Below are 13,054 nucleotides of genomic sequence, written 5' to 3'. Positions count from 1 at the left end.
GGGCCGCACCGTCGGGGTCTCGGTGCTGAGCGGGGACCGCACCGTCCGGGTCTCGGTGCTGAGCGGGGGCCGCACCGTCCGGGTCTCCGTGCTGGGCGGGGGCCGCACCGTCGGGGTCTCGGTGCTGAGCGGGGGCCGCACCGTCCGGGTCTCCGTGCTGGGCGGGGGCCGCACCGTCGGGGTCTCGGTGCTGAGCGGGGGCTGCACCGTCCGGGTCTCGGTGCTGAGCGGGGGCCGCACCGTCGGGGTCTCGGTGCTGAGCGGGGGCCGCACCGTCGGGGTCTCGGTGCTGAGCGGGGGCCGCACCGTCGGGGTCTCGGTGCTGAGCGGGGGCCGCACCGTCGGGGTCTCGGTGCTGAGCGGGAGCCGCAACGTGGGGGTCTCGGTGCTGAGCGTGGGCCGCACCGTGGGGGTCTCGGTGCTGAGCGGGGGCCGCACCGTCGGGGTCTCGGTGCTGAGCGGGGGCCGCACCGTCCGGGTCTCGGTGCTGAGCCGGGGCAGGGTCTCGGTGCTGAGCCGGGGCCGCACCGTCGGGGTCTCCGTTCTGAGCTGGGGCCGCACCGTCGGGGTCTCGGTGCTGAGCCGGGGCAGGGTCTCGGTGCTGAGCCGGGGCCGCACCGTCGGGGTCTCCGTGCTGAGCTGGGGCTGCACCGTCGGGGTCTCGGTGCTGAGCGGGGGCCGCACCGTCCGGGTCTCGGTGCTGAGCGGGGGCCGCACCGTCAGGGTCTCGGTGCTGAGCGGGGGCCGCACCGTCGGGGTCTCGGTGCTGAGCGGGGGCCGCACCGTCGGGGTCTCACTATTTCAAGTGTGTTGTTAAACTGTAACTGCCGGCCCAGCAGAATATAAAGATCCCATGGGCATCATTTCAAACAGGAGCTGTGATCTGATCCATATTTACCCCAAATCATCTTTGGTGGATGTGCCGTTTTATGAAAGCCACATTAAATGAAGGTCTGTCTGTCCTTACAATTGAGTGATCATGTGCACGTTTTGAAGTGGAGCAAAGGAGTTTTTCTCAATGTCTTGATCAATATTTACCCAGAACCAACATCCCAAAAGCAGATGATGTAATTACTCATCCATTGTTGTTTATGGGATTGTACTGTGTACACATTGGTTGTCAGGATTTCTGCATTTTAGCAGTGACTGCACATCAGAAGTTGTATTGTCAGCTGTGAAATGTTTTCGGATCGATGGAGGTGTGAAAGGCGCGATGGATTTGTACCTCATGTTGCAATTTACTGAGCTCAGATTGCGTTCCAATTCCAGGGCAAATGTTTGAAGACTCTGAAAGGTCACAGCAACTACGTTTTCTGCTGTAATTTCAACCCTCAGTCAAATCTGATTGTTTCCGGATCGGTGAGTAGCTTTCATGGTCACCAGATTGTTTTTATTTTGAATGTTAAAATGCAAACCTCCAGTTGTTGATCCAAAGCGTTTCACACACACTGACTCTCACTGGGGTACGGGTCCCACACACACTGACTCTCACTGGGGTACGGGTCCCACACACACTGACTCTCACTGGGGTCCCACACACACTGACTCTCACTGGGGTACGGGTCCCACACACACTGACTCTCACTGGGGTACGGGTCCCACACACACTGACTCTCACTGGGGTCCCACACACACTGACTCTCACTGGGGTACGGGTCCCACACACACTGACTCTCACTGGGGTACGGGTCCCACACACACTGACTCTCACTGGGGAACGGGTCCCACACACACTGACTCTCACTGGGTTATGAGTCCCACACACACTGACTCTCACTGGGGTACAGGTCCCACACACACTGACTCTCACTGGGGTACGGGTCCCACACACACTGACTCTCACTGGGGTACGGGTCCCACACACACTGACTCTCACTGGGGTACGGGTCCCACACACACTGACTCTCACTGGGGTACGGGTCCCACACACACTGACTCTCACTGGGGTACGGGTCCCCCACACACTGACTCTCACTGGGGTACGGGTCCCACACACACTGACTCTCACTGGGGTACGGGTCCCACACACACTGACTCTCACTGGGGTACGGGTCCCACACACACTGACTCTCACTGGGTTACGGGTTCCACAGACACTGACTCTCACTGGGGTACGGGTCCCACAGACACTGACTGTGACCTGCATTGACTCCTAGTCTCAAAATTCCTCATGGAAAAGGAACAATGTATTGTTCTCTGTCACTTTATTTTACGATTCGTATCATGCTTCCTGTGCTAGAGTTAGTGATGAGATGCTTCATCGCAGTTTGCAGTTTACATTAACACTGCAATGAAGTTACTGTGAAAAGTTTACAAAGCTTAGTTAATTTCGGACATAACTGCTTTGTTTTAACAGTTTGATGAGAGTGTCCGGATCTGGGATGTGAAGACTGGGAAATGCCTGAAGACGCTGCCAGCACATTCTGACCCTGTATCTGCAGTAAGTGTTTGTATGGGAGACGTGTCTGTCCTATTGAGAAAGACTCATTGGGGAATGTTTGGGCTTCTGCTCACTTACCGCTGCTGAGTTACTTCAAACCTTTTTTAAAAAAATGTTATTTATTTTTAAATTTGGAGTATCCAGTTATTTTCTTTTCCCAATTAAGGGGCAATTTAGTGTGGCCGATCCACATCTTTGGGTTGTGGGGGCAAAACCCAAGCAAACACGGGGAGAATGTGCAGACTCCACAGTGACCCAGAGCCGGCATTCGATCCGGGTCCTCAGTGCCGTGAGGCAACAGTGCTAATCACTGCTGCCCAAAGTCACTTCAAACCACTTCAATCACTTTGCCAGAATCCTAGCCCACAGTCTCGTCCCGGTCTCCCGGTTCTGTGTCCAGCTCCAGGCTTACCCCGCAAACTCGTCTCGTACACCCCCCCTCCCCCCAAAAAAAAACCTCCAATCCCAGTCCCGGCCTCAGCCTCTCTGTTGAAACAGCCGTCATATCTCAGCACTCATTGCTGTCATCTCCTATCCGTGGCACTATCTTGGTCAATCTGCACTGTCTCCATGGCTGTAATAATAGGGCATTCAAACTGCCTACAGTCTGTACCGATGGGTGAACCGGCTTCACCCATGGAGTCTGTGTCCCTATTTATAAAACCGTTGCGGTTATTTTGTGCTTTGGAACACTCCTGGTGCATGGGTTTGTTGTAGACAATTTGTCTGTGTTTCTAGTGAACTGGTGTCAGTGTGAAATGCTGCCACCTTGTGGGAAATTGCTGCCATGTCTCTATATGATTGGACATGTGTTGAATTCATCCTCAGGTGCATTTCAACAGAGATGGATCCCTCATTGTCTCCAGTAGTTACGATGGGCTGTGGTAAGTGTTACTTGGTTTACAGTTGTTAATTTCAATCTTGCTGCATTATTTATTTACTAGTTAACGTGCATTGATGTGACTGGAATCTGGGCTACAATGAGTAAAGACACTGATTTCCGATGTTCCAAATTGTTCGTTTTGAAGTGCACACATTTATAATTAGGAACAATACCACAAATTTGAATGGAGTTAGGGTTTGGATTTGGCCTCCACGGCCTTCTGCGGCAAAGGGTTCCACAGATTCACCATCCTCTGGCTGAAGAAATTCCTCCTCATCTCTGTTTCAAAGGATCGTCCCTTTAGTCTGAGATTTTGTTCTCTGGTTCTAGTTTTTCCTACAAGTGGAAACATCCTCTCCACGTCCACTCTATCCAGGCCTCGCAGTATCCTGTAAGTTTCAATAAGAACCCCCCTCATCGTTCTAAACTCCCAACAAGTACAGACCCAGAGTCCTCAACCGTTCCTCATACAACAAGTTCTTCATTCCAGGGATCATTCTTGTGAACATCCTCTGGACCCTTTCCCAGGCCAGCACATCCTGCCTTAGTGGGAACTGCTCACAATACTCCAAATGGGGTCTGACCAGAGCCTTATACAGCCTGAGAAGTACATCCCTGGTCTTGTATTCTAGCCCTCTTGACATGAATGCTAACATTGCATTTGCGTTCCTAACTGCTGACTGAACCTGCACGTTAACATTGAGAGAATCCTGCACTCGGACTCCTAGCTCCCTTTGTGCTTCTGATTTCCGAAACTCTTCCCCATTTAGAAAATAGTCTATGTCTCCATCCTTCCTACCCAAGTGCATAGCTTCACACTTTTCCACATTGTAGTTCGTCTGCCACTTCATTGCCCACTCTCCTAGCCTGTCCAGACCATTCTGCAGCCTCACCACTTCCTTAGTACTATCAGTCCCTCTACAGATCTTTGTATCATCTGCAAACGTAGCAGCAGTACACTCCATTCCTTCTTCCAGACCTTTAATGTATACCGTGACTAGCATTAATGTATAACTTCCTTGTTACCTCCTCAAAGAATTAAAAAAATTTTAGAGTACCCAATTCACTTTTTGCAATTAAGGGGCAATTTAGCGTTGCTAATCCACCTACCCTGCACATCTTTGGGTTGTGGGGGCAGACATGGAGAGAAGGTGCAAAGTCCACATGGTCAGTGACCCAGAGCCGGGATCGAACTTGGGACCTCAGCGCCGTGAGACAGCAGTGCTAACCACTGCGCCACCGTGCTGACCACCTCTTTTTTTAATAAACATTTTATTGAGGTATTTTGGTTTTACAACAACGACAAAATAAACAATATACATAAGCCTGCTTCCTCCATTACAGGTCCCACCTTTATTAACCCCCTACTCTAAACTAAGCTAACCTCCCCACCCCCTCACCCTTCTGCTGATGATTAATTTTCTGCGAAGAAGTTGACGAACAGTTGCCCCCTCCGGGTGAACCCTAACATTGACCCTCTCAGGGCGAACTTGATTTTCTCCAAACAGAGAAAGCTAGCCATGTCCGATAGCCAGGTCTCTGACTTCGGGGGCTTTGAGTCCCTCCAAGCTGATAGTATCCGTCTCTGAGCTACCAGGGAAGCAAAGGCCAGAATGTCTGCCTCTTTCTCTTCCTGGATTCCCGGGCCTTCCGACAACCGGAAAATCGCCACCTCCGGACTCGGTGCCACCCTTGTTTTTAACACCGTGGATATGACATCTGCAAACCCCTGCCAAAATCCCCAAAGCTTCAGATATGCCCAGAACATGTGGACATGGTTCGCTGGCCCCCCCGCACAGCTTACACATCTATCTTCTACCCCAAAGAATCTGCTCTTCCGGGTCACTGTCATGTGAGCCCGGTGAACGATCTTAAACTGTACAAGGCTGAGCCTGGCACATATTGTGGACGCGTTGACTCTACTCAACGCACCCGCCCAGAGATCATCCTCTATCTCTCCTCCCAACTCCTCTTCACACTTGCACTTCAGCTCCTCAGTCTGCGTGTCCTCTGACCCCCATGGGCTCCTTGTAGATGTCAGAGACCTTCCCTTCTCCCACCCACACTCTGGAAACTACCCTATCCTGAATCCCCCTTGGTGGTAGGAACGGGAAGGTTGAGACCTGCCTACGTAGGAAGTCCTGCACCTACCGGTACCTAAATTTGTTTCCCCTCGCCAATCCAAATTTCTCCTCCAGCTCCCTCAAGCTAGGAAAGCTCCCTTCCATAAACATATCCCCCATCGTCTCAATTCCTGCCTTCTGCCATCTCCGAAACCCTCCGTCCATCCTCCCCTGGGCTAACCGGTGATTATTACAGATTGGAGATCAGACCGATGCTCCCTCCGCTCCCACATGTTTCCTCCATTGCCCCCAGACTCTCAGGGCCGCCACCATCACGGGGCTGGTGGAGTACCGTGCCGGCGGGAACGGTACTCCACCAGCCCCACTTCCATCCCCTCCACTGGGTCCGATACAGAAGCAGGTCATCTGCGTAAAGTGAGGCTCTGTGCCCCCCCCCGGACCAACCCCTTGAGGCCCTCAGCGCAATTGCCAGTGGCTCTATAGCTCGCGCGAACAACAGTGGGGAGAGGGGGCATCCCTGCCTCGTCCCCCAATGTAACCTAAAATAGTCCGATGTCGTCCTATTCGTCCGTATGCTCACCACAGGAGCCTGATACAGCAACCTGACACAGTCAATAAAGCCCCGCCCAAATCCAGACAGTCCCAGTACCTCCCACAGATATTCCCATTCTACTCAATCAAAAGCCTTCTCTGCGCCCATTGCGATCACTATGTCCACCTCCCTACCTTCTGGGGGCATCATGATCGCATTTAACAACCTTCTTACATTGGTGACCAACTGCCTTCCCTTAATCAACCCCGTCTGGTCCTCCCCAATCACATCCGGAACACAGTCTTCCCTTAACCAACCCCGTCTGGTCCTCCCCAATCACATCCGGAACACAGTCTCCAATCCGAGAGGACAAAATTTTAGCCAGCAGTTTGGCGCCCACATTCAATAGGGATGTTGGCCTGTAGGACCCACACAGCTCCGGGTCCTTATCCCGCTTCAGGATCAGCGAGACCGTGGCCTGTGAAATCATCGGGGGGGAGCACCCCTCTCTCCCTTGCCTCATTGAACGTCCTCATCAACAGCGGCCCCAATATCCCAGCAAAATTTTTATAGAACTCCGCTGGGTACCCATCTGCCTGGCCTTCAGCCCCTCCGCTATCTCTTCGATCCCGATCGGGGCCTCCAGCTCTCCGTCCACCTTCGGCAAATTCAGCCCCCCTAGGAAGTGTCTCATCCCCTCCGGCCCAGGTGGAGGTTCCGACCGTACAGCCGACTATAAAACTCCTTAAACGCCTTATTCGCCCCCTGCTGAGTCTCCAACCAGGTTCCCATCTCCATCATTTACTTTCCCTATCTCCCTGGCTGCCTCCCTCTTTCTAAGTTGCTGTGCCAGCATTCTGCTGGCCTTCTCTCCATGCTCAAATCGCCCCCCTCGCCTTTCTCAGCTGCTGCACTGCCCTCCCTGTGGTTAACAAGCCGAACTCCGCCTGTAGCCTCCGCCATTCCCTGAAAAGCCTTGCCGGTGGGCAAACCTTTCCGTGCAAGGGCCACAATCAGAAATTCACAATTTTAAAGGCCGCATAGTATATTAAGTAAAATAATTAATAATTGAAATATCCAAAATAAAAGGTTTTTAAAGAAAAAAAGCAATTAATTTTTATTAATTAATATTTTAAAGTAGAAACTTCACATGAAACACATGTTGTGCCGAGCAATGATCACCCTACTCAAGTCAACGTATCCACCCTGTACCAGTAACCCAACAGCACTCTCTCTTCTCTCTTCCCCCCCCCCGCTCTAAAAATATATATTGTTAAAAAAGAATTATTTAAAAAAAAAAAAAAATTTTTATGACTTGATCTTGGTGGGCCGCATAAAGACCTTTGGCGGGCCGTAGTTTGCCCACCCCTGCTCTAAGGTGTGCCTCCTGCAGCAATACCACGTCCACCTTCAGTCCTCTCAAATGCACGAACACGCATGCCCTCTTGGCCGACCCATTGAGCCCTCTTACATTCAGATGGTCAGTCTAGTCTAGATCGCCCCTTCCCCTTCGCCGATCAGCCACCCCCTCTCTTGGGCCAGTCACCAGCCCCACACCCCAAGCCTCCACCAGCCCGCCCCCAGGCAGCCTCCGCTCCCGACCTCCTCACTGTCCCTCAGCAAAAGTCCCTCCCTTGTCAGCAGAACATCCCCCCCCCCCCCCCATCAGAGTCTTATACCGATAGCGGCAGAACAGTGGTTAGCACTGCTGCCTTAGTGTCAGGGACCCGGGTTCAATTCTGGCCTTGGGTCACTGTCTGTGTGGAGTCTGCCTGTTTTCTCCCCATGTCTGCGTGGGTTTCCTCCGGGTGCTCCGGTTTCCTCCCACAGCCCAAAGATGTGCAGGTTATGTGGAGTTATGGATATAGGGCAGGTGATTGGGCAATGTGCTCTTTCAGAGGGTCAGTACAGACTCGATGGGCCCAATGCACTGCACTGCAGGGACTCTGAATAACCCTTGGTTCCCTCACTGATTAAAAATCTGTCTGTCTCAGCCTTGCACATAGTTCACGACCCAGCCTGTACAGCTCTCTGCGGTAAAGTATTCCGCAGATTCACTCCCCTCTGAGAGAAGAAATTCCTCCTCATCATCTGCTTTAAATGGGTGACCCCTCTGAGATTCCGCCCTCTGGTCTCCCACAAAAGGAAACATCTTCTCAGCATCCACCCTGTCAAACCCCCTGAGAATCCGATATGTCTCAGTAAGGGGTGGCCTCTCATTCTCCTGAACTCCAATGAGTTTCAGGCAGCACATTCTAGATGCTGACAGTTCACTGCAATCAAGAAAAGGCCTCACCTCTCCCAGGACTTCTGTCAATTATCTTAAATCTGATATCTGACTACCAGCCCTCCTACCAGGACGCACACTTCCTCCTCATTTACTTGATTAAAATCCTTCAGCGTTTTGAGCACCTCTAATAAATCTCCCTTATTCTGGTCTCCTCTACTGGGTCCAAAAAACTGAAATCCCTTAACCGTGTTGATGTCCAGTTGAATGGGCAAAGGATCGATCGATATGTTGAGGTTCCACAGAATATGGTCAACATCTGAAAGCAGTTCTGGACACAGATCCTTTTTAAACAGTTTCTTTTTCTGTTCTTACAGCCGTATTTGGGACACTGCATCAGGCCAATGCCTTAAAACATTGATCGGTAAGTTGTCCTGAGGTTGTCGGTTGGAGGGATGTGGCAGTGGGGGAGCAGTGCAAGTCTGGCCCTGCACACTGACCACTCGGATGTTAACTATGTTCACTTGTATCCAGCCACAGCGTGGCTAACAAGAAACCAAAATATAAGATGCTGTTGTAGCCTCACAGCTGCTGTCTTCCTCTGACTGATATCTACTCCCCGGGGGTGTCATAACTCAGATAGCGTGGTTGGTAAGCTGTTCAACTGGAACAGGCATCGTAGCTTTGCCTGATCCAGTTCAGATATTTTCACGCAGCAATCAGGAGCGGGTATCCCAGCTGATTTCCCCACTCTATGTAACCCAGAGATCACTGGACAGGGTCAGTGGACGGTGATCAGGGGCAGTGGACGGTGATCAGGGGCAGTGGGCGGTGATCATGGGCGGTGATCAGGGTCAGTGGACGGTGATCAGGGTCAGTGGACAGTGATCAGGGGCAGTAGGCGGTGATCAGGGTCAGTGAACGGTGATCAGGGTCAGTGGACAGTGATCAGGGTCAGTGGACGGTGATCCGGGGCAGTGGACGGTGATCAGGGGCAGTGGGCGGTGATCAGGGGCAGTGGGCGGTGATCAGGGGCAGTGGGCGGTGATCAGGGGCAGTGGGCGGTGATCAGAGGCAGTGGACGGTGATCAGGGGCAGTGGGCGGTGATCAGGGGCAGTGGACGGTGATCAGGGGCAGTGGACGGTGATCAGGGTCAGTGGGCGGTGATCGGGACAGTGGGCTGTGATCAGGGGCAGTGGACGGTGATCAGGGTCAGTGGACGGTGATCAGGGGCAGTGGACGGTGATCAGGGGCAGTGGGCGGTGATCATGGGCGGTGATCAGGGTCAGTGGACGGTGATCAGGGTCAGTGGACAGTGATCAGGGGCAGTAGGCGGTGATCAGGGTCAGTGAACGGTGATCAGGGTCAGTGGACAGTGATCCGGGGCAGTGGACGGTGATCCGGGGCAGTGGACGGTGATCAGGGGCAGTGGGCGGTGATCCGGGGCAGTGGGCGGTGATCCGGGGCAGTGGGCGGTGATCAGGGGCAGTGGGCGGTGATCAGGGGCAGTGGACGGTGATCAGGGGCAGTGGGCGGTGATCAGGGGCAGTGGGCGGTGATCAGGGGCAGTGGACGGTGATCAGGGGCAGTGGACGGTGATCAGGGGCAGTGGGCGGTGATCAGGGGCAGTGGACGGTGATCAGGGGCAGTGGACGGTGATCAGGGGCAGTGGACTGTGATCAGGGGCAGTGGACTGTGATCAGGGTCAGTGGACGGTGATCAGGGTCAGTGGACGGTGATCAGGGTCAGTGGACGGTGATCAGGGGCAGTGGACTGTGATCAGGGGCAGTGGACGGTGATCAGGGTCAGTGGACGGTGATCAGGGTCAGTGGACGGTGATCAGGGTCAGTGGACGGTGATCAGGGTCAGTGGACGGTGATCAGGGTCAGTGGACGGTGATCAGGGTCAGTGGACGGTGATCAGGGTCAGTGGACGGTGATCAGGGTCAGTGGACGGTGATCAGGGTCAGTGGACGGTGATCAGGGTCAGTGGACGGTGATCAGGGGCAGTGGGCGGTGATCAGGGACAGTGGACGGTGATCAGGGTCAGTGGACGGTGATCAGGGTCAGTGGACGGTGATCAGGGTCAGTGGGCGGTGATCAGGGGCAGTGGGCGGTGATCAGGGGCAGAGGACGGTGATCAGGGGAAGTGGACGGCGATCAGGGTCAGTGGACGGCGATCAGGGTCAGTGGACGGCGATCAGGGTCAGTGGGCGGTGATCGGGCAGTGGGCGGTGATCAGGGTCAGTGGACGGTGATCAGGGTCAGTGGACGGTGATCAGGGTCAGTGGACGGTGATCAGGGTCAGTGGACGGTGATCAGGGTCAGTGGACGGTGATCAGGGTCAGTGGACGGTGATCAGGGTCAGTGGACGGTGATCAGGGTCAGTGGACGGTGATCAGGGTCAGTGGACGGTGATCAGGGTCAGTGGACGGTGATCAGGGTCAGTGGACGGTGATCAGGGTCAGTGGGTGGTGATCGGGCAGTGGGCGGTGATCAGGGGCAGAGGACGGTGATCAGGGGCAGGAAACCAGGTCTGGCGAGCAGGACTGTGTTGAATCTTTCCAGTCCGCAGTGCCCATTAACCGAGGATGCGGGTCAGGATGATTGATCGGCATGTGTGCTGCTGAACTGACCGTTTGGGGGTTTTACTGGTCCCGTCTGCTCGCTCTGCAGGCGTTGGGGTCAGTGGGTAATCTCAAGTTCACATAAACAGTGCGTTTCTCTCAACAGATGATGATAATCCTCCTGTGTCCTTTGTGAAATTCTCCCCGAATGGGAAATACATTCTGGCAGCCACACTTGACAAGTAAGGAACTGCTCCTGACTGAACACAGCCCATTCTGTTGTGATGTAATGGTGTCCTTCCTGATAAAACTGAGGAACCTACTACCTGAACCTGGAATCTCTGAGCCAGCAGTTTCACCTCTCCCCACCCCCCATTCTCCTCCCCTTCTCCCTCCTCCCCCTCTCCCTCCTCCCCCTCTCCCTCCTCCCCCTCTCCCTCCTCCTCCCCCTCTCCCTCCTCCTCCCCCTCTCCCTCCTCTCCCTCTCCCTCCTCTCCCTCCTCCCTCTCCCACCTCCCCCTCCCTCCTCCCCTCTCCATCCTCCCCCCTCCCTCCTCCCCCTCTCCCTCCTCCCCCTCCCTCCTCCCCCTCTCCCTCCTCCCCCTGTCCCTCCTCCCCTCTCCCTCCTCCCCTCTCCCTCCTCCCCCTGTCCCTCCTCCCCTCTCCCTCCTCCCACTCTCCCTCCTCCCACTCTCCCTCCTCCCACTCTCCTCCTCCCCCTCTCCCACCTCCCCCTCTCCCTCCTCCCCCTCCTCTCCCTCCTCCTCCCCCTCCTCTCCCTCCTCCTCCCCCTCTCCCTCCTCTCCCTCTCCCTCCTCCCTCCTCCCTCTCCCCCTCTCCCACCTCCCTCCTCCCCCTCTCCCTCCTCCCCCTGTCCCTCCTCCCCTTCTCCCTCCTCCCCTTCTCCCTCCTCCCCCTCTCCCTCCTCCCCCTGTCCCTCCTCCCCTTCTCCCTCCTCCCCTTCTCCCTCCTCCCCCTCTCCCACCTCCCCTGTCCCTCCTCCCCCTGTCCCTCTCCCTCCTCCCCCTCTCCCTCCTCCCCCTCTCCCTCCTCCCCCTCTCCCTCCTCCCCCTCTCCCTCCTCCCCCTCTCCCTCCTCCCCCTCTCCCTCCTCCCCCTCTCCCTCCTCCCCCTCTCCCTCATCCCCCTCTCCCTCCTCCCCCTCTCCCTCCTCCCCCTCTCCCTCCTCCCCTCTCCTCCCCCCTCCCCATCCCCCTCTCCCTCCTCCCCCTCTCCCCCCCTCCCCCCTCTCCCTCCTCCCTCCTCCCCCTCTCCCTCCTCCCCCTCTCCCTCCTCCCCCTCTCCCTCCTCCCCCTCTCCCTCCTCCCTCCTCCCCTCTCCCACCTCTCCCTCCTCCCCCTCCTCTCCCTCCTCCCCTCTCCCTCCTCCCCTCTCCCTCCTCCTCCCCTCTCCCTCCTCCTCCCCCTCTCCCTCCTCTCCCTCTCCCTCCTCCCCCCTCCCTCTCTCCCCCTCTCCCTCCTCCTCCCCTCTCCCTCTCCCTCCTCCCCCTCCTCCCTCTCTCCCCCTCTCCCTCCTCCCCCTCCCTCTCTCCCTCCTCCCCCTCTCCCTCCTCCCTCTCTCCCCCCTCCCTCCTCCCCATCTCCCCCTCTTCCTCTCCCACCTCTCTCCCTCCTCCCCACCTCCCTCTCCCTCCTCCCACTCCCACATTCCACAACCTCCTCACTGAGGGCGAAGGAAAACTCATTCTGTGCAGTAGGAGGTCAGACTGGTTGCAGAACCTGCCTCCCTCACCCAACATTGTGCCACCAAACCCTGCTGACTGCCATCAGTACCTCGCCCGCCACTGGCACCACCCTCATCTGCACTTATGGTGCCATCCCCAACCGCATCAGTGGCCCCCCCAAGCTGCCACTGTGGCGCCTTCCCCCTGCCCGCCACTGTGATGCCCCCCCCCCCTTGTGATTAATTACCACAGCTGGGTAATACTGAGCCTCGTAAAATGTTTCCATTGCCGCAGTTGCTTGTTTGAGGTATTGCAGTGGGTCCCGAGGTCTGTGCAGGAGATGGTATCAGGCACGTTGCACTGAGTTAGAGTTAATGAGTTCTGCCAGGAAAGGTAATGAACTGCTCTGGACATTGGAAGGAACAGCTGCCACTTGTGTCTGGTGCCCTGACCCCATTTGTATCATTGTTGAATTTCAGGACAGCACAGTGGTTAGCACTACTGCCTCACAACAGTGAGGACCCAGGTTCGATCCCAGACCCGGGTCACTGTCCGTGTGGAGTTTACGCATTCTCCCCGTGTCTGTGTGGGTTTCACCCCCACAACTAGAAGATGTGCTGGGTAGCTGGATTGGCCAC

At 55.5% G+C, this 13,054-nt stretch overlaps 1 protein-coding gene across 1 annotated transcript in view; it reads left to right on the top strand.

The window, feature by feature from the left end:
* Nucleotides 1-13,054, top strand: part of wdr5 (WD repeat domain 5) — a 40,806-nt gene that overhangs the window by 18,052 nt on the left and 9,700 nt on the right. Inside the window, exons 6-10 of the mRNA XM_038781632.1 lie at nt 1,270-1,359; nt 2,357-2,440; nt 3,269-3,324; nt 8,544-8,590; nt 10,900-10,975. Of these exons, the coding sequence (XP_038637560.1) occupies nt 1,270-1,359; nt 2,357-2,440; nt 3,269-3,324; nt 8,544-8,590; nt 10,900-10,975 (353 nt within the window). The remainder of the gene's footprint in view (nt 1-1,269; nt 1,360-2,356; nt 2,441-3,268; nt 3,325-8,543; nt 8,591-10,899; nt 10,976-13,054) is intronic.

This window comes from Scyliorhinus canicula, chromosome 21, assembly GCF_902713615.1.
Source record: "Scyliorhinus canicula chromosome 21, sScyCan1.1, whole genome shotgun sequence".
Classification (NCBI taxonomy): Eukaryota; Metazoa; Chordata; class Chondrichthyes; order Carcharhiniformes; family Scyliorhinidae; genus Scyliorhinus; species Scyliorhinus canicula.
The sequence above is the reverse complement of the archived record's forward strand: the minus strand, read 5'-3'. Positions and strand labels throughout refer to the sequence as shown.